Source organism: Melospiza georgiana, chromosome 1 (assembly GCF_028018845.1).
Source record: "Melospiza georgiana isolate bMelGeo1 chromosome 1, bMelGeo1.pri, whole genome shotgun sequence".
NCBI lineage: Eukaryota > Metazoa > Chordata > Aves > Passeriformes > Passerellidae > Melospiza > Melospiza georgiana.
In genome coordinates this window covers 36,073,821-36,095,375 of record NC_080430.1, presented here as the reverse complement: position 1 = coordinate 36,095,375, position 21,555 = coordinate 36,073,821, and the positions used below count along the sequence as shown (strand labels likewise).

General features: G+C 40.4%; 2 protein-coding genes across 8 annotated transcripts; one reads left to right on the top strand and one right to left on the bottom strand.

The window, feature by feature from the left end:
* Window positions 1-549: 549 nt before the first annotated feature.
* OXNAD1 (oxidoreductase NAD binding domain containing 1) lies at window positions 550-19,282 on the bottom strand. Of its 7 annotated transcripts, XM_058027576.1 has the most exons (9): window positions 19,201-19,237; window positions 16,245-16,337; window positions 14,086-14,251; window positions 13,763-13,826; window positions 10,501-10,607; window positions 6,919-7,060; window positions 3,914-4,156; window positions 1,527-1,635; window positions 550-898 (listed from the first exon to the last, which is right to left on the bottom strand). In XM_058027576.1, exons 3-9 carry the CDS (start codon window positions 14,220-14,222, stop codon window positions 744-746), a joined length of 957 nt encoding a protein of 318 aa, XP_057883559.1. In that variant the 5' UTR covers window positions 14,223-14,251; window positions 16,245-16,337; window positions 19,201-19,237; the 3' UTR covers window positions 550-743. The 7 variants fall into 7 exon arrangements, with proteins under 7 accessions (XP_057883559.1, XP_057883550.1, XP_057883540.1 ...); XM_058027567.1 differs by lacking the exon at window positions 16,245-16,337 and having other exon boundaries at window positions 19,201-19,282; XM_058027557.1 differs by lacking the exons at window positions 16,245-16,337; window positions 19,201-19,237 and adding an exon at window positions 18,230-18,775.
* Window positions 19,252-21,528, top strand: DPH3 (diphthamide biosynthesis 3). The gene is made up of 3 exons (XM_058027618.1): window positions 19,252-19,407; window positions 19,507-19,581; window positions 20,000-21,528. The coding sequence occupies exons 1-3, from the start codon at window positions 19,300-19,302 to the stop codon at window positions 20,063-20,065; spliced, it is 249 nt and encodes an 82-aa protein (XP_057883601.1). The 5' UTR covers window positions 19,252-19,299; the 3' UTR covers window positions 20,066-21,528.
* The last annotated feature ends 27 nt before the right edge of the window (window positions 21,529-21,555 follow it).

The following is a 21,555-nucleotide window of genomic DNA, read 5'->3' as shown; positions in this document are numbered from 1 at the left end:
GAATCCCCTCCAGCTCTGTTCTTCATGCAGCAGGACTGTGGAGATTTCCCAGCTCAGCTGTTGCTGGCCAGTGCTGCTTTTGAGCACACAGCCCATGCAAGCACAATCTTGGCAGAACAACCTCAGCACAGGATACAGGTTCAGGGGAGGAATTCCTCTGAATGCTGCACTCAACACTTTCATCTCAGGGCTAAACAGGATTATGAGAAAATATCTTTCTCAACACAACTAACTTGTTTACATAAACCACGTAAAAGGTGGGTTTTTTTCTTTTGAGAAGAAGTGGCAAGAGACGGAAGTCACAACACAGCAGCACTTCTATAAAAATAGTAAATACATTATATAGAACTGGGGGGGAAGTGTGTTGACTCAGATTCAGAGGTTGTGGCCTGAATTATCCTTACAAACATACCTGGTATTGCTGCACAACTAGTTCTCTACAAGTGTTGAATCAGGCACTGAAAAAGTCTTTTAAAAGCTGACTAACAGGACAAGTATATAAAGTGAAAACATGCTGCTACCCATAAGAAAAGGCAAACCATCAAAAAACCAGAACAGTTAATGTCTTTAATATAAAATCACTTTTCTTTCCCCAAAGCAGCAGCACTGTATTACAGGTGTATTACAGATAATCATTGAGGACATCTTCATTAAAATCTTCAAAATAATTCATAGTCCATGTCTGTACATTTTATCAAAATGCACTGGAAAAAATACTATGATTTTCTCTTCAGCAGGTGTCACTACCACCATTTCTCAAAGAAAACACGGTTTCTAGGAACACCAATGTTAGTGAGTAGCTTGGATATAGATTCTATCATTGGAGGGGGACCACAGATGTACCATGAAGTATCATTAGATACGTGTTTCTCTAGATCCTTTTCAGATATTCTTCCCTCTGACAAAGAAAAAAAGTAGGAAATGAGAACAGAAATATTAATTCTGAAGTCACTTTAAAAACAGTGTCTGAAGGTTAGAAGTATTTCAAGCACTCATTTCTTAAAAATGCCTGGCCTATTCCAGGATAATAGGTATTGAGATTTAAGGCTTCCAAAACCATTTTTTTTTTTCTGGGGATTTAGATCAGTGCTTGTACTTGGAATGCAGAGGGTATTAGTCACTGAAGATAAACATGGCTTACAGACATATAAAATCCCAAATTCACATTAAAAATAGGTATCTCTAACACAAATACAGCAGACATGGAAACATGCTGATGTATCTCATAAGCAGTCAGCTCATGCTTCATCAATCCCACCTTAAGGAAGGAAAGTAAACAGCATTTGCTTAATAGTTTCTGGAATAAAGTCTGCAGTGGGAAATACCCATGTAAAGTTTAGGATTACCAGAGGAAAAAAACTGCAAAGAGTTTTCTGCAAAGTGGAATAAGTACAGAGAAACAGTTTAACTCACATCTCATTTTGAAGCTTTAAATGTAAAAATGCTGAGTGATTATGCACAGCTTCATCCTGTAGGATGTAATCAAACTGGGGCTTCAGACAGGATCTCTGTACAATGCCATTTACCTGTGATGTGTGGCTGCAGTTCTTTACAGATCTGTGAGCGCTGCTGGGTGACGTGGAAACAACACGAGATCTTTCCAGGAAACGCCTTCATCAAACCAAGAATATTTTTCTGTAATGTTAAACACACTTGCTTACACCATAGGCCATTAAATCAAAGCAGATGTATGCACACAGTCCCAGAATGCCAGTGGTTATTACTGAGAGCCAAGACTTTGCATTTCAGCAGTGAGAACCTGATGGGTGTGATTCCACAGGCCTGACCTGCACACATACACAGAATTCCCACACTTGGAATGCAAATACCCTGCCAGCTATGGTAATGCTTCTCTCCTTTTCTGACATAGATTACAATCTGTAAGATTTGGACTTAAGATCCACTTAGGTCATTTCCCAATTTCTTCCCCTTATGAATTCTCAGTATTTCCTCCTTCTACTTCCACAGGGGTTTTCCATTTAAAAAAAACCCTTCAGTATGTCTTTACCATTAGTTAAGAAGTTTTTAAGTCTTGTCTGGTTTATCTGATAAGGTCACTAGACCCTTTAGTGTCTTATGTTCCCAAGTAAAACCAACTACCACGTAATGCTAATGTTATTTTTACCAGAGTAGAAAGTATAAACTCATTTTCAGTTCCTTAAGTCACAGCTGTGGTAAGTTACCACCAAACCCCCAGTGGCTTCAGTTCAAATCAGGAAAAAAAGAAAATGTTAGTCAGATGCTGTAGTTAGTTCTGAAATTAAGATTTAGCTACTGTCTAGATTCTGCATTATACAGGATTTTCACTGCTAGAATAGACACTGGAAATTCTTTAAAATATTCTGAAGTAAAAATAATTCCTAGGTAAATTTGCTCATTTTATTAAGTGTTTGCTTGTTAAGCAGTTACTACACTGAGTCTGCCCTGGGTTGCTTAACAAAAAAACCCAGAAAGATTCTGGGTGTTTACTTTGTAAAAAATCTGTTCCTGAATCCCTAAAAAGACATGGGATGAGGAGCAGCACATATTGCCACTGCTGTACAGTGTTCCACCAGCACCTCCACTACTGACTCGCTGTCTTTGTATCCCAGTGCTGTTGCTTCCATCATTTGCACTAAGGATATTTCCAGTGCCTCAGCCAGTGACATGAGAGCACAGTGAGGATCAGACCCCACCATGGCATCTCCCTGTGCCCTTGTCAGCCCATACACAGCTGCTCCTTCAGGGACCACATCCTCCAAACCATCAGTGATAACCCTGGAGATTGTACACATCCTGTGCTGATGTTTGTCACAACAGCATAAAGGCTGCTAGGGATTCTGTTTCCTCAGTCCTCTGCACAAAAGTGAAGAATTTTGACAGCCACATTCGTGATCTGAGGGACATATGAAGAATCAAAGAGGGATATATTTTAAGCACTGTGCATGACACTGTTTTCTCTTTTGTCCCAAAAGCTTCAGTGCAAAAGTTCTGCTGTCGTAAAACTGCTTAAGTGAATGCCAGGAATGTCAGCACTGGCACTGGAAAAACCTGTGCATGCTTAGAACAGACTGGAAGATCAGTAGGTGGCAAAAGGAAGAGCAGATTATTCTGCTTATAGCAACAAACAAATGACTTTTCAACGAAAAAAGTATATCCATATCTAGAAACATGATAGAAGTACAGAAATAAAACTAGTGATGGATCCTATACACAGTTTCTGGAATCATGACAGCTCTTCATCTTACAGTCAAAGCTTTCAATACTTTAAAAACCCATAAATCATTTTGGATGCTTCTTTACAGAAGCTGTGCTAATTTGACCCTAAGATATTGTCAATAAACCTTAATGGCTGAATGTGACATCTGATTGTTAATTGCTGAGTAAATGTTGATGAAGTACTGCAGTAAAACAAGCAGTTTTAAAAGCAGCTATAAATGCTTCATTCATACACTAGTACTTATTAGTAAGTAATATATTATCAATAAAATTCTGCTGTAATTTTAGAAAGTATTCCTTTGGATAGAATTATTCTTTTCTAGTCGTTACATTCAATACAATCTCTACTTAGACTATGTGGTTACAGAATTACAGCACTATGCAGACTATTAGTGTGTATATACATATATATATAACCTTTAGTATACTATGATGCTCTTACAAGATCACAGTAAATTGCAGGGATATAGTAAAATTCAGGGGTAATTGACTTATCAAAATCAATGGGAGCAGATGTGTCCAGTAACAGCCTTACTTTGTACACTGGCATAAGTAGTTAACAAAACACACACGGGATTTGAGGCAGGAAGTGACTTTTGTCTCTGTTTGTACAGTGTCTTACACACAAGGACTCTAGAATTTGGTAACATTGATGTACACACTAGCAGCTGAATAGCTGAAACCTGTTTTTTTAAAAAAAGAACTTTTGATTTACCTTAAACAAGAGTTCGCTGGTATTTTTTGCACTGTAGTACAACTTCGCTGTTCCCAATTTGTGTCTATTTCCTTTACCCTCTTGGTATCCATGAAGATCTGCTATATGCAGCAGTATAGAAAACAATGGGTTAATTCCAACACCCCCTGCTATCAGCACTAGGTTTACAGGGGAGTCACCAGGCTGAGGATCAAAGAAGAAATCACCTCCCACTCGCAGAGCCACTTCTGAGTCAAGAGTACACTAGGATGGAAAAGAAGATATTTAATTTCAGAACTAAATGCAGAAGTTGAAATCTTACTCTTTTTGCATCCCAGTCACATGGTTTGCTGGGCTGTGATTTTTATTTTAATTGACCAGTGAAGAAAAAACAGAAGGACTTTAAAATATACACACATTTTCCAACCATCTGAAGTAACCTAGTGTCTCTAGGGATCTAGTTCTACTTTCAAAAGTTTCAGTCTTATGGTAAGGCAGGATGGTGACTCCCCCTTCCTATCCCCATAAGAGGTGAAAGAGGAACAATTCACAGTTTTCCAACAACAATGTGTGGTTATGAAAACTCAAGCTCAACATGTGAAATCACATTTCTACCCAAAAGCAACTTCATGCTAAAAAAGGCCTTCCTGTGAGGTCACTGAAGATCAGAGTAAGTTGCATATACAGAAAATTTTTCCATTCCCACTCCTTAATTAAAAACCATTCAGAAGTAAAGCAAGTATCCACAAGAATACTTCTTGCAGAATCACTTCTGCAGTTGCAACTTCAGGGACTTAGAAGAAGAAAAATCAGGAGAAAATCTCTCTTACTCTTCACTTGTATGTGAGAAATTATTTTCTAAAGAAATGTGTCCAAGCATGTTTTTTTGATACATGGAAAACAAAAGCTGCAACAACAAAAAAATCCACTTGGGTCAGTATCTCCTTGGTAAAGCAGCAGTGCATCCTGTCTGAAGGGTGAAGCTGCAGTACAGAGAGGTCGGGTGAGATCTTCCCCATCACTGCATGCTGACAGAACAAATAAGAGCACTTAGGCCATGTACAGGTTTTAAAAAATAAAATGAAAAGGATAGGGAAAGCAAGGAAGGTGGGAATGGAAAAGAGAAAAAGAAGCTATAGGAACTGCTGAAAAATTAGTTTAGAGAATGAAAACACTTCCTCCAAAGAATTCTTCTCACAGCAGGAAACAGTAAACTGAAGCAAAGGGAGCTCCATTAACCAAGGCTGCACAGACAGCTAAGGTGCAATGTGTAACAATTCCACCAGGAGCAAGGAGGAGGCCCTTGGATGCAGGTACTGCATAGAACACAGGGGTTCCTAAGATAGCAAGCATGATCATTAAAAACACCCAACAACTTTCTTGCTTCTCTTAATTACTGCAGAACTATTGTCTCTCCAGCATACTGTAGGGCAATGAGCATTCATTAACTGAAACTGATTTCTCTCTCCCTTGTGATGGACACTGCCAGCCTTTCCCACCATGTTTTACTCTGGTCTAGAGAAGCACAAACCCATGTGTGTTCCAGATCCATGTAGCCTAAGGAGGACACAGAATATGGTACCCTTTGAGGAAATAAGCAATTTTAGGGAGAAATAATCTCACATCTGCCCCCTTAACCAGCCATAGTTCCTCAAGACTGGACATGGGATTTGGGGAGAATCTCTTAATAAGCACTCTTCCAGATATTTCCATGCTTTGGCCATGACAACAATAACAATAAGTTAGTATACTAAGAAAAAATAGTAAAATTCTATTTTACTAACACGAGAAAGCGTTGTCCTTTAGCCTAGTTTATAGACACAGCTCAGGCAGAAAAGTGAAGCAATCAATACATCACATGGCTACATTTTAAAGAAAAGGCTACATCTTCCTCAAGTTATATAAAACACATGGTGCGAAAATTTACTATTTTATATACAGTAATATTAAGAAATAAATACCTCTAAAACCCCAAATACAGTGAGTAAATCAGTGCTAACTATTCCCATAACATTTTTAACCTGAGATACCAACTTCCTTTAGGACAATTTTTAAACAATTAAGCACCAGTATTGTCACCATATATACAACATTTCTGAATTCTAGGTTGCTATTTTTTCTGCTTGTTTCCTGAAGAAAAGCATGCATTTTTGTTTAGCTAGAAGAGTCCATGTATACCCTGGAGGTTTCTCCATGGCATCAGGTTTGATGTAGATTACCCCTTAACTAAAGATTTATCCTATAAATCCCACCAGAAAACTCAACAATAAAAACTGATTTACAACATCAAAAATTCTTAAATAGTTTCCAGAGACTTTGAAAAGAAAAAAGTTGATAGGACAGATTACTGATGAAACATGTGACTCATCTGACAAACTAAATGTGGTAAATGATAAACAAAACACCACAAGGCCAAGTCTCAGACTTTAGTCTTCAGACAGCGAAAATCCCAAGCCCTGTGTTATGTATTTATTACAAAAATACTGTGCATTTAAAAGAATACTATAGATATTTTGAAATGTTTTATCATTTCAGAAGAACTGATCTAAATATCTTCCTTGGCTAAAGGGGAGCCCCTTTAATAATCTCTATCTATCTGTGATTTGTCAATGATCCCCAGTTTATCTTTACAGAAATAATCAGGGATTATGGAAGGTTATCAGAAATAACTTCTTACTGTGTAACACTGCCTGTTCTCAGGGATGTAAGTTAGAACAGAGGTTTTTCAAAAATTCATTAATTCCAAAGGAGTGAGAACCCTTATATACACTAACTACAATATAACTTTTAAGTCCACTGTAAGCACCAGTGGTGACAAAAGATCACAATAACCACATTTCCATGTAAACATCCAATTTTAGTCCCTTACTGAACAAAAGGTTTTAAGATTTATGTTGTATCAAAAATGCTTAAAGAAGTCAATGTGAATTTTGCAGTTAATAGCACAAAGTGGTCTAAAAACACACACCACCCCCTTTACCTCAAAAAAAGAGAGCAAGCCCAATCTCCCAGTGAATTTCATTTACCTCAGTGTGAATCCAGTGAGCAGGAGGATGAGCAGTGTGCTTTACTGCCAGCTCCAGTATTCCTTCTCGTTGTAACAGGCCAGGGCTTGAACATATTGAGAATCCCCCAACTACAGATACTCCAGGAATAAAGAAATCGACCCTAAAAATAGATCAGACACAGAACTTTAAAAAAGAAGCCACAACCCAAACATGGACAGCAATAGCCAAAATAATGTGGCTGCCTTTGTTTCAATTATCTTTCCTTTACAACATCTTCATTGTTGTAAAGTAACTCTTCCAAAAATGGAGTTAACCTTAAACAACACCATTTCCTTAGAATTATTTTCTTCTAGAACCTTGTCATCATGTTTGCTAAACTAGAAGGTTTCCAAACCATTCTGCTTTTAGCATTAGATGCCATATTACACAACAGACTAGAATTCTAAGTGTTTAAAATCAATTATTTGCATATTAGAACAAAAACATAATTATGGTCTGATAGAGTAGTTTAATTCCCACTCTTTTTGATCCCTTTGATGGGCTCTTCAATTTTCAAACATAAGACTGGCATTCTAATTTTATGGAAATTACTTTATATTAAGCACTTTCTTTTCCTGAGCAGATGAAATACCTGAAATAAAACCGACAGTATGTAAAAAATCTCCCATATAAGAAGTCCACAGCTGGCAGCAGAACTGCAGCTCTCTCTGGTGGCAGATATCGCTTTCTTAGGTTATAGGAAATTGAACTGGAATAAATTCCCAGTTTTTTTCTTTCAGCTTAGAGGCAAACCATGCACGAGTTTGTACAGATAAGAAGGTAACATGTGGCTAAGCTTCTGCAATACCAGCCAGTAGAGAGTATGGAAGGCAAGCCATTACTATATACGAACTATAATTCAGTCTCATAGAAGTAGGGCTTTGATAAGCCTTGATAAGGCTTCCAAAGAATCCAGAAAAAAATTACAGGTTGGTTTATGATCTTATCATCTGCACTCCTCTGTGTTCCATAAGTCTTTAAATGCTTCTGCTTTCTACAGCACATAACAAAAGCACTGTATTGCACAATAAACCAAATGCCTATAAGCAGTTGTGCTGGTCCCCTTAGGAAACAGCCACGCTGATAAACAATGCCAGGTACCAGAAACCCGTATTCAATTCTAGCCTGGGTTAGGCTGGCTCAGTATTAGTTACGTGGGGATGCAACAAGAAATAAACACTGACTGCTACTGCACAGGTATTTTCTTTAAACAGCAAGGCTGTATTCTTCACAGACACCACAAATGCTTGAGGAAAGAGAGAAGCACTTTGAGTAGTTCACCACTTTTTGAAGAAAAAAAAAAATCTGCTTACTCCACGAAAAATTCACCCTTTGAAGAAAAAAAATCTCTTTCTCTCAAAGAATGCATACAGTGTGATATAATTTTTAACTTGATGCTTACATATCTTGATGGTGCATAAAGATACCTGACTGCAAAAGAATGGTCTACAACCAAAAAAATGACAAGCTTATTTCAGTGTCCTCAGTTTGTGCAGCCCCACTACCTGTGGGGCCCAGCTTTATTGACAGTCAGGCTCTGGCAGCTGAGAAAGGTTGACTCTTGAATTGCAGCCTTTATCCTGCCAAAGAACATCTCACGGCGCTGCTGAAGCTCTTTACCTCCCTCTGGTGGAAAATAATCTTCCTACTAAGATCGACTTACTTAAATTAATGAAAAATATGAGAATTTACTCTGTAAAGTAATAATTTATATTCAAGTCAAATGTTCTCCTTAGCATGTAAGGGAAACCTTATCCATGCCTGGTGGGGAAACACACAAACATTATTGCAAAACATGTTTTTTACCTTTTTTACCATCAAACATGGTTTTTACCTTTCCCAAATACTAATGCAGGTGCATTTTCCCCCAAGTACATAACTATGAGAGATTTCAAGGCACAGTTTACTATCTTATAGTGGACTAGCTTTGATGGCTTGTCTCAGCCATGTTAGGAAGGGTGAGAGGGCTCCTGAAGAAATGTGACAGCCTAAGAGAAAAGAGCAGCAGAAGGGAAAAAAGTGAAGAAAACCCACCACAAGGAGAGGCACAAATAGATGTAAACTAGAGATCTCAGGGTGCTTTTTTTACTTCCCTTCTTTTAAAACCCACCTAAACCATATCTTTAAGAAATGAGTAATAATTACCCATTGCTGGAGTGAGAGATCAGAAACACTAAAATCACAAAGCTACTTCTTCAAAGTATTTGCAACATGCATATACCTCAATGCATGTTTCAGTAAATCAAAAGGTGTAACAGCAACAAGTCTCTTCATTATTATTTGAAGTCAGATAAAGACCAGTATCTGCCAAAGTGCTTGCAAAACAAATTCACTAACTAGAACATTTTCAGAAAATGTAAACATTTTAGTGACAATCTTTGACTGTAACATCTTACTATAGCAAATTCTACCAACTTAGCCTTTTCTGCTCAAGAAAATGTGTTGCTCATCAGAAAAATGCAACCTCAGTTTATAGATACAAGTACAGAGAAGTTGGGGTGTACCTTACAATAGCACTAGAACACTTTCAAGGAAAAATAAAAATGAAGAAGAGTAATTATAATTAAAGCTCTCAGTTTCCAGCATGGTAATTTCAAAAACATTTTTGGAGGGTAAATGTACGTTGCAAGTACTGGCAAGAAAGAATTTTAATATGAGTCACTGCACATGTGCAAAAACTATAGCAAATTACTTCACAAACAAATTATTGCTAATCAGCATCTTGTGTTCTGGTTCTAAATTTAAAAGCCAGCATATTAACACTCCATGAGTAACATATGCTGCTAGTACCCCAGCAGCTATACTTTGATTTCAACAAAACCACTTTCAGATGGCCAAAGCCAATAAAAAGTTTAAGAACATTTAAATGTCCATTGCCAAAAGCAACTACTCCTAGTTTTAAATTAATTTCTAAGGGGGAAAAAACAAGTTACTGAGTGAGAGTATTTTTAACAAGGAAGGAAGACAAACATGAAAATCCACTACTTCCCTGGGAAAAAAAACAACTGTAAAATTGTTTAAACAAACAGCTAATTGTTTCAAAGGCTTGATCATTCAAGATTTTTATTTTCAAATATGTCTATTAATATATTAATCTGACTTAACAGGCTTAATTTTCAGAGTGGAAACTTCAAGGGGAAGAAATACACCAAAATTAAGTAATTTACAAATCAGCAGTCTCAGCTCCACTGTAAAAGTAACTTTAAATAAAGTAAAAGTAACTGTAAATAAAGACAGCCTACAGAATAAAGTACAGTGAACTTCAAAGTACTCCTGAAGAAACAATGTAATATAATAAACCACAGGAAAACACCAAAACACTATAACTGAACATTTAAAGAATATCCACTTCTGCCCTTTTAATAGTAATATTAGCATTTTTAATAACGACCATTTAAAAATTATGCCAAATATCAGCTCTTTAGAGAGCATCCAATAAGAAAACATAGTATTATATAAATTAACAACGTTTTTCCAAGGCCCAAGGACCAGAAATCTTTCATCACTTTGTTATAGTGGACTTCTAGTAATTTCCCCCTCAAATACACCAGAAGATCTTACCATTGTCCTGCTTTGAAAGTAAAATCTTTATTTGCAATTGCCAAACGAAGCCTTTTGACCGTCTCTGATTCATTGGTGATCCCACACACTTTTGCTTGTGTAATTACCTAGCAGAAGGAAAAGAAGCCATTGTGATATGTGATATAATTTGCAGCAAAAGCACTCTAGAAGCCATGTGGGAGACATCCATCACTTCCCATGTTACCCATAGCATTTCATTACCTACAGCACCAATATTTTTCACTGAGGTGATGAAACAAAAATAGATCTATCCCTGGAAGTGTTCAAGGCTAGGTTGGATGGGGCCCTAAGCCACCTGGTTCAGTGAAAGGTGTCCCTGCCCATGACAGGAGGTTGGAACTGCATGATCTTTAAGGTCCCTTCAAGCCCAAACCATTCTATGATTCACTTAAATAGTCATTGAATGGAGAGCAGACTTTTCTAAGACTCTAAACAAACTTACTTTAGCTCAGCTGAAGAGAACATAGCTCTAAGGAGAGGGGATTGCTAGTTATCACTGAGCAGATTCTTCACACATCTACACAAGACACACACTCCTGCATCCTCCAGCAACAAAGTAAAAAGATCTCTGATATAAAGAAAAAAGACTTGTAAAAAATCAGTTGCAGATGAAGTCCCAGGGACACTTCTGGATCTAGATTAATTTAAGTAATTAAGTGCATTACTGAACGATTATGCATTAATGTTAATGCATCAGTGAAAGAAAACCAACAAGCCTTGTGTGACTGCATTTATCCCCTACATCCATATGAGCACAGGGAAACCAAGACACAAGGTCTCATGGCTGGTTACCAGAGCAGATTCTGTTTGGCAGCCACATGGTAGGGGATGTCAGAGCCATAGTTAATACTCCTTTTAGGGAGTTTTAAAAAAGATGAAAAATGAAAAGCTGAGTTTGCAAAAAGAACCATTGGGGATGAGTACCCCACTTAAATTCTTTGATGCCCATCAGTGTAACATAGATTTTCATCCCCTCCCTGCCCTTCCTTTTCAGGATTTTTGGACTATGAATATTAACCTTTTTTTCCTCTACAAAGAAAGCAATGCCCTAAGTATTTTCTACACACAGCAATACACAGATTTTACTGTTAAAAATGCTGATGTCATTTACCACACAAGGAAATACTCAAAATACCACCACAACTCTACCATTTATCATTTGTCTAAGATCAAACAGATCAAAAAAAATTTCACTTTAAGCAACTATGCTGTAATTTAAAACATATGTCAGGAAATTAATTTATTCTTAAAGCAACATCTGAACATGTTCCCTGTCCCATTAAACAGCAGGACATTTGCTAATTTAAAATGAAGTAGAATGGATTCCTGTTCCACTTTAGCAGACAGTATTAAATGAGGAATGCAGTCAAAGTTAACAAGAGAAATGTCAGATACATGACTTCAGTGGTTGTTCTGATGGAGAAGTGCAAGAAAAGGACATTAAATTTGGACTTCATTCCCTTCTTTACTCTTCAGTGCCCTCTTTAATTCATTATTTGGCTGAGAGCTGCAAGAGTACTTGAAATTTAATTCTTAATTGGTATAAAGTTATTTCAAACATTAAATTTGAGTCAGGGTGATCAAAGACATTCAGCCAGTATTTGGGTCCATCACAAGGGTGTCCAACTGGTCCGAGCAAGGCTGCAGTGAGAGGAGGGCACAGGACTCTGGATTTTGCAGAAAGCATTTCTGTATTTCAAGAAAGCATTAGTCACTTTTCCTTGCCATTATCACTCTTCAACAGGCAATGGTCTGTAGCATTCACAGTAATGCAACACAGATTTATGATTCTTTCATCTTTTACAGGACTGAAATGGCCAAATAAGGCAATATTGGCTGAGGGAAGCCAACTGCTGATTATATGGAATTTAAAACCAAGCAGAGGATTTAAAATAAACTGATTTCAAAGTGGTCAGAAACAAAGCAACAAAGAATAAATCAAGCATTAAAAAAAGAAACAGCATAATCCTCTGATATGCAGAGAATGTGCAGTAGCAGGAACTGAGCCTTGCTCTTTCACCTATCTCATACAGCTTCCTTCTCTTTCTTGTGCCTTACAGTTCCCTGCACCAACCCTGAGCTTCCAACACCTCACAAGGATCCATTTTCCATGTATTTTTCAGGTACTGACATTGAGCAGAGAAAGGAAGCAAGCCAAACAATAAATATAAAAAAACCCCATGGCTGCACCACTCAGAAGTGCCATCATTTTTTTCATATCAGAAGCAAAAGAGAAAATGCATTGGTCTGTGCCTGTCTCTACATCCATTTTTTTGGGGTAAACAGGATCCACCAGAGCAGCTGATGTCCACAAGCAGCACTGATCTGTACTCAGGGAAGAGCTGGCATTAGTGGGAATAGCTGAGGCACAGCTCTGGCGACAGGCAGAACCAGGCTGCACTTGTCTCATCCATCTACAGCCCAGGTCAGACAGGGCTGAATCTTCTCTCCTGGGGGTTTCCTACATATCCCCTGCACCCAGCTTCCTCTTGGGAAAAATGTGATTTATTCTCCACTACAGTTAGGGGAAAACAGCAGAGAAGGATTTCATGTACACACACTGACAGATGTGTGGTGAGTTTCCATCTGTGTGCATCCACTTCAGCTTATTACAGAAAGGAAATATCTGTGTGAAGTACAAGAGTCTGTTCCCCCCTGAACATTATGAAAAAGAATACTTGCTGCTCAAAACTGAGATCCAGAATAAGCCCTTCTGGATTTGATGGAGAACAATGCTTTATCTTCCTTGTATTTATGAATTAAACTAGATAAAACTGAAGATCTTTTATCATCTCTCCCTTCAAAATGTCTACACTTTTTGCCTTTGCTCCTATGTTATAAAAGGACATTTTCCACATTTTAAAATCTCAAGCCTGAACAAGAATTGTATAAATCCATAAAAATCTGAGAAGTCAGTTTAGAAATGAGGGATATCCATGTGCTTTCATAACTTATTATAATCCATAGTTGGCCAGAAATATATTAAGTTTCTTGTCCAACATAAAGTAAACAGCATAATATCACTGAAAAACTTAAAAACTCATTACATTTCACCCACTGAGCACTAAATATGCTAATTTTATTCCAGTAACAAATATAAAAAAATGAGGAGAAAAAGAAGAAAACCAGACTCCAGCAGAAGGCAAAATGGAGCCTAAAAATCTAATATTATTATCCAATATAATTATCCTTGTAGCATAAAAATTAAAATTACTTGCATCCTAAAGAACAGAACACTAACCTCCTGTCGAAAATTATTTGCTGTCCTCTCTAGATGATCCATTTTCCTTTTTGATTTGATTGTGCTGCAAGAAAAAGCAAACAAAGATAATTGCAATTTTGACAGCTGTGCTACTGTCCCTTACTGATATGAATTTCTATTAACATAACAATTTACCAGTGTAATCCAGACTACAGATGACACAAATCTAAATAACAATTAAATACAAATATATAATTGGGAGTTAGATTAAGCATTTATAGGTCTGTAGTAATTTGTCAGTTTGATTTTGAGAGTGTTACCATGGCACTCTTAAAAAAACCCCAAGGAAGTGGATAACCTACCCATTGCCTGTGCAGTAACAAAAAGCAGAGTGCCTCAACACCCCCAATGGAGAATGAGAGGGAAAAATCCAGCTCTGAGCACCTCTCAGTAATTGAGGAACAGTGCAACCCACATAAATAGTAGCATGAGCCATCATGATCAGGCAGTCTTCAGAATCACTGGTTCCTGAAAAAAAATCGTAAATATTTGTTACATGAAGCATTCAGTGTTTGAAATGGCTTATTTCCAGCTTTTATTTCCCTTAAATCAGAAAAGCCAAAGCCCAGCTGGAGCTAAAACTAGCAACAAAGTATAATGAGAGGGAATTTTAAAAGTATGAAAGTTCATAAACAAGTGAAAATGTGCATCCATCAGATGAAGGGATGTTATGTTGTAGTGAAAATGAGGTACAGAGCCCTTTTAATTATTATCTATAGAAATGAAACAATATAAAAGTATAAAAGAATCACTTAAGAAAATATATAAGGAAAAGAAAGGAAGAGAAAGAAAGGATAAGAGAAGACAGTGGAAAGATATCACCAACCATGGATCCAGTGACAAGAACTGACTGTTGCAATTTCACTTAGTCAAAATGATGGCTGGACATTTGATCCATAAGGGTGAGGGAAGACCACAAAACATAGATTTCAATGGGTTCAGTCTGTTCAGGTTCAGGTGGGAACAGCCAGGCACCTCCCTGGGGGAGTTTTACCCTGTCTGTTCCAACACTGGGGATCATGTGTCTGGGGAAGGCCCCAGAAATGGGTCTGGGGGCACTTTGGGGTCTTTGATGGGTCATGTCACCCTCTAAGCCATGCCAGCTGTACCTGAGCCAGGTCTGCCCCCAGGAAGGGATGAACACCCTCAGGCCCAGCTGGGAACACGAGTGTGTCCTGATCCCTTCCCTGGGAGGGGAGAGTTACAGCTGGCCCAGCTGTGTGAGGGGGGACTCTGGCAGGATGATCAGCATTATCCCACCTCAGCAGCACCTGCTTCTCACTGGCCTTTTCCCTCACCTGGCTCAAACCCAGCTGGTTGCTAAACCAAGGTCAATTTGTTGTGATCATGCTCTGCTGGTGGTGCTCACCTTCTCTGCACCTGGGCTGTTCTTATGCAGATCAGAGCATTCCCACCACACACCCCAACCTCTCCTCCTTCAGTCCAGGGGTACAAACCTGGCCTCAGCACAGCCCCTGTACCTTTTCCAAACGGGCAATTGCTTGAGCATCAATGTCTCAGTCTCTCACAAGGGGAGGACCTCGTCAGAGATGACATGGAAAAGGCTGAAGTACTCAACATTCCCTTTGCCTCAGTCTTTACAGACAAAGCCTGCACCCAGACCCCTGCTTGTACCAGTGGTGGTTGGGAAGGAGAGGGATAAGCAGGAGCAGGGCCAGCACCTGCTGAGAGATGCTGGATGCACTCAGATGCACAGAGCCAGATGGGTTACACTCAAGGTTGCTAAGAGACACAGCTGACATGCTTGTCAGGCAAGTGTCTATTACCCGTGAAAAACACTTATCACACACTCTCCAACTGACTGGGAAAAGACTTACACGTGCTCATTTTTTAAGAGAAGCAAAAGCAATGCTTACATCCAGTCAGCACTATCCCAGTAACTGGAAAAATGCTCACAGCTTGCCCCCTAAGCTGGGTGAAAGCTAAGAAAGCAATCAGGAAGATGTGACTCAGATTTACCAGGGGCAGGTTATCTTTGATAAACCTGAACAGCTATGGTGATGAAAGGTCTGGTCACACAGCTAAGGGGACAGGAGCACACCTTGAGTGTCCTGTGGCTCCTGGCACCAGCCCCTGCAGCACACACACATCAGTAAGCCAAGACCAGATGGGTGGTTGGAGGGGCTGAAAACTTGTCTGGCAGACAGAAGTGAAGACTTGATGGCTTCAAGTTTGCCTCACTTGTTGGCTAGAACAGTAAGAGTACCCTGGGGCTGACAGAGGTCAATACATTTATCACTAACTTGGATGATGAGACAGAAGGTGTCCTGCTCATGGCATGGCCACTGGAACTGGATGGTATTTGAGGTCTCCCTCTGGGCCATTCTATGATCAGCAAACTTGTGGATGATACTAGATTAGAACAGTAGAGCTCCCCTTCAAAGGGGAACTGAGAAACTGAAGGGCTGGAAAGCAGAAATGTCATGACAGAGGTCAATACCTGGGACTGGCTTAATCCAGTGTGAACAAGTGTCCTGCTCCAAGCACAAATTCTGACTGGATGATGCTCACAAGTGCCTTCCTGCCAGCATATCTGTGATTTGAAATGTTCAAACAATATTCATGTAGGAAAGATCAAACACTGACTTTCCCTTTCTACTGGTAAAGAAAAGGTCCTGGGTGGAGAATTTTATAAACTTTAATTAAGCCTGTTTGTTCACAGGCTTCTTTAAAATGACATTAATCCCTCACACTTCCATGTATCCCACATAATACATCTCTAAAGAGTGAAGAAAGTGGAGGACACTCACATGCATGTAGTAGAAACACAGTGTGAAGCTTCAAAACCACACATTCAAACAGCTATGACAGAGAAAGCTGAACTGACATGCACAACATTCAAGGTTAGTCAGAACCACCCTTCAAGTGTAGGAACAGGTTCATAGAGAGCCAAGAGATATTTCTCATTCCTTGTAAATCTGCCTTTATTTTTCCTAATATGGATTAGCATAACTATCATATATCAATCACCTATCAAATGATATTTATTCCCATGATGCAGTCCACTGCTTCTTTAAATCATTAATATTTTACTTTCATTTAAATATCTTTCTGTGCATTCTTTTAAGGCCTGTAACTTATTTCCAAAATGTTTTTCATTTCTAATCCCTTGAAATGGCACTGATCCAGCTTGTTGATAACTAATCAGGCCAATACTCTCCAGGATTTCACTAACAGCTGCACTGGCTGGTCACTTAGTAATCTGTCCTGTTTGTAGTCTTGTATGAATGAAGGCAGAGTTTCCACAAATTAGGCTGCTCAGAAATGGAATACATCTACAGTCACTACTCAAAATGCCCATTTTCAAGCATAAGAAATACTTCTTGCAGCTTTTAACTGTCCATAATTTTTAATAGTTTTACAGCATTTAATTCCACAGCAGCTTGCAACTTTTAAAAATGAAATTACTGAAAAGTCTTTTACCCCCAGGGAGCAAAATTACTTTAACATTTTTTTCCATGGCATCACAGAGTACTTAAAGTGTACTTAAGTGTTTAAGCAAAACATCAACATACTTTGTTTAAGCAAAAACACTTTCTACATAAAATGTGTAGACACTATTGATAACAAAATTATTAACAATCTCAAAATATTTTAGGAAAATACAAAATACACGTCTAATGAAGTCCCATTCCTCTGCCTTGGCATATTATCTGTTAACCCAGAGTGCTCAAAAATCAGTTTCTCAAATTCATGAGATCACTTTATGATCTCATGAATCTTTCACATAGCACATCATGGATATAGACACCTACATCTCCAACCAACCTGAAGTTCAATATCAATACATACTATTGGAAACGAAAGAAATGTCAGCCTAATTTTATAGTCACAGCTGAAGGACCCTATTGATACAACTGCTTGAAGGCTGAGTCTCCATCCCAAATTAGAAATAACTCTTGAACCATAGTTCAAGAAACTTGCTCCATTTTTACTATCATCACTTTCCAATCATGAAAAACACAATAAAAATAATTTGCAATTTTTACTCTGCAACCAATAAATTCCTAATTGTCTTTTAATGAGTCCTGGTTCTCCTCTACCACATACAAGCGTGACTCATGCCATTACAAATTGTGAACAGCTTTTCCCCCATCTGTCACCTCTGTGATTTTTTCACTCATCCAGCTCTTTGGCAATTCCCTGCCCTCCATGAAAGCACTGTGCTTCAGCTTCCCAGGCTCCTGTCAGGTGGGATGTTCTCCCTTTATTATCACCTTACCCAAGCCAGTACAGGAGCAGCTACTCCAAACACCCTCTTTTTTCACAGCGGTTTGAAGAGACCACAGTGGGTCATATAATCTCATCTCCCTGCTCAAGCAGAGCCAATTGAGAGCACAGGGCACAAGACTGCATCCAGGTGGTTCTGGAATATCTCCAGTGAGAGTACCTCTGGGCAATCTGTTCCAGTGTCTAGTCACTCACACAGTAAAGAAGTTCTTCTTCACATTCAGGTGGAACTTCAGTTTCTGTCCACTGCCTCTTGTCCTAGTGGTTGGCATCCCTAAGAAGAGCCTGACTCCATCCTCTTGGCACCCACCCTTTACATATTTTTATAAACCTCCTTTGCTCCACGGAATGAAACCAGCGCTTACGTTTCACGACTTCTTCCTCTCCTCACTTAAAACCAAAGAGCCATTTATTCTCCATCCCCTCTGATCCACTGGCCCTGGGTTAGTATCTGTTGAGATATATGTCTGCATCTCTTCTGTCCCACAATCCCACGTCACTGTCTGAAGGGAGAACTACTTTTAGTTCACCCACATCACACTTAAATGCAAATTACGAGGTAGGTTAATGCAAGAGAGTGCAGAGGCGGGCAGCAAGGCTACTGAAGCAAGCAGCACAGGAAGCCTTTTTGCAAAAGCTATCTCCCAGTAAAACACACCTTTAGACAAACAGACCTTCCCGCAAAAGCAATGAAAGAAACCAAGGTTTTCCCCCTTTTCCAGGGACTGAGGGGAACACGGTGAGCGCCGGGAGGAGGCGGGTGAGGTGGGGAAGAGGCGGCGGCAGCCTGTGCCCAGCTGGGGCGGGGCGGCACTGAGGCGGCCAAGGGCCACGGGAAGCACACGGCTAAGGGACAGGGCAGGGACAAGGAGCAGGGCAGGGACAAGGACAAGGTCGCAGCAGTGCCCGGCCGTTCCCCCACAGCCCCTGGGATCGCCGGGCAAGACGCCAGGGCTGGAAGCGGCAGCGCCATCGGCCGCAGAGGGCGGCCCGGCCACCGCTTCCGAGCGGCGCTCCCGCCGTGAGGGAAGGGCGAGCCGGGAGAACGCGAACGCGCTGCCCCTCAGCCCGCCGCCCCTCGCCCTCCTGGCCCCCCACTCCCTCCTCCTCCCCAGCCGGCCCTCCCTGGCATCCGGGATCCCCGGCCCGCTCCCCACCACCCCTACCCGCCGCCGCATCCCGTCACGGGCAGCGCCGCCCTCGTGCCCCGTCAGGCGCCGCCTCTTCCCGTCCGCCCCGGCCCGGCTCCGCCGCTCCCCGGCGGCATGGCCGTGTTCCACGACGAAGTGGAGATCGAGGACTTCGAGTACGACGAGGAGACCGGGACCTACAGCTACCCGTGCCCCTGCGGGGACCGATTCCTCATCACGCGGGTGAGGGGCGGCCGGGCGGGGCTGGGGGGCAGAACAGGGTGGTGCGGCCCAGGACCGGGCAGGCGGCGGGGCCTGACGGCTCTCCCGGCGCTTTTGCAGGAGGACCTGGAGAACGGGGAGGACGTGGCCACCTGCCCCAGCTGCTCCCTGATCCTGCGCGTCATTTACGACCAGGTGGGTGCGGAGGGAGGGCGGTCGGACGCGGTTCCAGCCGGGTCGCTCCGAGGCCCGGTTCGCCGCGCCGGGCAGCGTTTAGAAATGCCTGGTTTGGAGCTACATCTGCTCTCTGGTCTCTCGATTTTCTGATCTCCTGCTGCCGTGTTTGGGCTTATAAAGACGCGTCTACCTGCGTGGACTTGGGGTAGGATACAGAGGGGATGAAATCGCTGATGTGAAGATCTCCTGTGGCTGACTCCAGCAGCTCTGGCAGCTTTTCTCACCTCCTAACCACGTTACGGCTTTCGTGTTTTGGGAGACAAATTCATGCTATAATCACTCTGTTTTCCAGCCTGGGTGTATGTTGTGGTGTTTGTGAGGTAGAAAAGATCCAAAACCAATGTAAATCGCCTAAATCCCTGCTTGCTGTCTTTAGGAGCAGTTCATGCGGGATGAAGTCGTGGCAGAACCTTTGCCAAACAAGGAATTGGTCAAGTGCTGATGAATGCATCGTGGACTGTGCTGCTTTGGGATGAGAAAGTATGGGCATGGTGGCTGCAGAAAGACTTGTGGTTCTCCTTCTGGAAGTGTGTGTTGCTGTGGGATACAAGTGCAATAACTGTCTGTCTTCTTAACAAGAGTGAGAGTTTGCTGGGACATTAAACACATGAATGCATTTTGTTCCAAAGGGTTGTACTTAAAAAAATATATATAAGTTGCTTTATGTATTCCAGAAGACTTGAGGATTATGATCCTGGTTTACAGCAAGTCAGTACACAGAAGAAGAGTGTGGAGTCGGGAAATTAAAACATTTAGTCTAGCAATGGCTTCTTAGCCTGTGGAGAAAAGCAGCCTTTATGTGGATATGTGCAAGTGTGAAATGGCACAGAGAGCTGAAATGCTGGGAGGCAAGGTTTAGGAGTCCATAGGACACAATGCCACACAGAGTTAACACAGTGCAGTTTCTCCCAGCATGTGGGCTCAGATACTTCTAGACCATACTGATTATGGGGAGGAAACAAGAGACCCAGAGCTGACATTTACCCAGTGTTGGCAAATTGTCTTTACTCCTGTAAACACGGGGAAGGTGCAGTTGTCTATCTGCAGTGGGGGCAACACTTGAATTGGGGCAGATTTGTTTCTTAAATTGCTTCTAAAGTTGCTTTGAAAGAACATTGTTGGTAGTTGTTACCAAATGGATCTGACATAACTGTGATACAATTTTGAGGGGGTTGTGTGTAATGGAGTCAACCTTTTTTTTACCCCTGCACAGCTGCAGGGCTGGAACTTGAAGTGGTTTGTATTTTACCCCTATATTCTCAACAACTTTGTGATTTGACTGTTGCAGTAGATACAAAATGGGCTGCAGTTCTTTGTGCCATTTGTAGTAAATTTCTCAGCCCTTCTTTATTAGGTTTTGTCACTTCCTGGATAGGAGATGGATACATTTCACTTAATTAATAAAGGCATTTTTTAGGGTAGAAAAGAGTCATGAGAACATACTCCACATTGATTCCCAGATTGCCTCTTGAATTACAAGCCACTGCACTTGAATATTTACCTAAAATTGTCATCATTCCTGTGTTTTAATAGGATTTGACATCTGTGAAGTTAAATTTGGGGGAAAGTACCTGTGAAGAGTGTATGTGGCTGTTTTGCTCCAGGCACTAAAGATAAGCAAATTTTATTGGATTCTTGCATTTAATTATTTTTGTTCTTACTGCATTCTGTGAATGTTGAAGATGAAGTTACTTTAAGAAAAGGAGAGGAAAAAACCCCTACATCTAGTTGGAAGTTTTGAATGCAGTAAGCACAACCCAGAGTGTTTCCATGCCTAAACCAGGAGATGGCACTCGTGTTCCTTTGACATTCGTGCTTAAAAAAATAAATGTTGTGGTACTTTGGTTAGCTATGCCTTATCAAATATTTATTTTGACTATTTAAATAAAGATGTTTAAGATTCCATAAGTGGTTATAATGGGCCATTACTTA

Bases quoted from the DNA above. Each gene is read 5' to 3' on its own strand.
- OXNAD1 (XM_058027548.1), bottom strand. From the start codon at position 14,288: ATGCTTCATGTAACAAATATTTACGATTTTTTTTCAGGAACCAGTGAT. The intron at 1,636-3,913 runs GTAAATCAAAAG...TTAACATTACAG, and splicing joins CCAGCGAACTCTTGTTTAAG to AAAAATATTCTTGGTTTGAT. The intron at 899-1,526 runs GTAAATGGCATT...TTTCTTTGTCAG, and splicing joins ACTGCAGCCACACATCACAG to AGGGAAGAATATCTGAAAAG.
- DPH3 (XM_058027618.1), top strand. From the start codon at position 19,300: ATGGCCGTGTTCCACGACGAAGTGGAGATCGAGGACTTCGAGTACGAC. The intron at 19,408-19,506 runs GTGAGGGGCGGC...GCGCTTTTGCAG, and splicing joins ACCGATTCCTCATCACGCGG to GAGGACCTGGAGAACGGGGA. The intron at 19,582-19,999 runs GTGGGTGCGGAG...TGCTGTCTTTAG, and splicing joins TGCGCGTCATTTACGACCAG to GAGCAGTTCATGCGGGATGA.